Source organism: Cariama cristata, unplaced genomic scaffold, assembly GCF_000690535.1.
Source record: "Cariama cristata isolate BGI_N322 unplaced genomic scaffold, ASM69053v1 scaffold4364, whole genome shotgun sequence".
NCBI lineage: Eukaryota > Metazoa > Chordata > Aves > Cariamiformes > Cariamidae > Cariama > Cariama cristata.
The window spans coordinates 200-934 of record NW_009614516.1 but is presented as its reverse complement, the minus strand read 5'-3'; the positions used below and the strand labels follow the sequence as shown (position 1 = coordinate 934).

Below are 735 nucleotides of genomic sequence, written 5' to 3'. Positions count from 1 at the left end.
AGGTTTTGATGGGATACCTCTGGAAAGAAAGTCTGGTTTTTAGACTGGCTGATCCTGCTAGCTAGTTTTATTTATGTTCCTGTTTGGAAATTCAGCTACATTAATTTTAATAGGTTTAACAACGGGTTAGTCAAACTGGTGCTAATTGCTGTGTGGATATATCAAAATTAATATAAACTTGCTTTTTCTCTAATTAAACCTAGATGGACTAGGAATAAGTATAAGCTAGAATTAATTTAGAAGTAAATGTGCATATTGGTTTAATAAAGTAGGTTTAAAATCCGTTTCAGCTGAATTTCAGTTGTTCCTGTGTGTAGAAAGTACCTGAAATGAGTAGAGTTCATAACCCTGGGTCTGAAAAGCAGCTATTACAATGGTTGTCAGCATTTGTTTATATACTAAATTTGTTTTTTCTTTTCTTTTTTTCCCTGCAGACAATAGTAGAACTTGCAGAGACAGGAAGTCTGGACCTCAGTATATTCTGCAGTACCTGCTTGGTAGTGTATTTTTTTTAATCAATTGCAGCACTGGTTTTTTGGGGGTTTTTTGTTTTTTGTTTTTTTTTTAAAATGCTGGGCCAAAACTAGATGTTCCTCTACTGAACACATTTGTGGCCTTAATCCTTTGCAATTTCAAGGGCAGGATTTATTTGTAATCTCTAATTTAAGCAGTGTTTTCAGTAAATAATGTATCTGTACACAAAGAAACCTGCAACAATAAGAGGAAAAAAAAATG

At 33.3% G+C, this 735-nt stretch overlaps 1 protein-coding gene across 1 annotated transcript in view; it reads left to right on the top strand.

Moving 5' to 3' along the window:
- The window catches only part of LOC104161121 (palmitoyltransferase ZDHHC17), a gene marked incomplete at its 3' end in the record, with an annotated part of 45,134 nt that extends 44,637 nt beyond the window's left edge, over nt 1-497 (top strand). The window contains exon 11 of the mRNA XM_009699445.1: nt 435-497. Within this exon, the coding sequence (XP_009697747.1) occupies nt 435-497 (63 nt within the window). The remainder of the gene's footprint in view (nt 1-434) is intronic.
- Between the last annotated feature and the right edge of the window lie 238 nt (nt 498-735).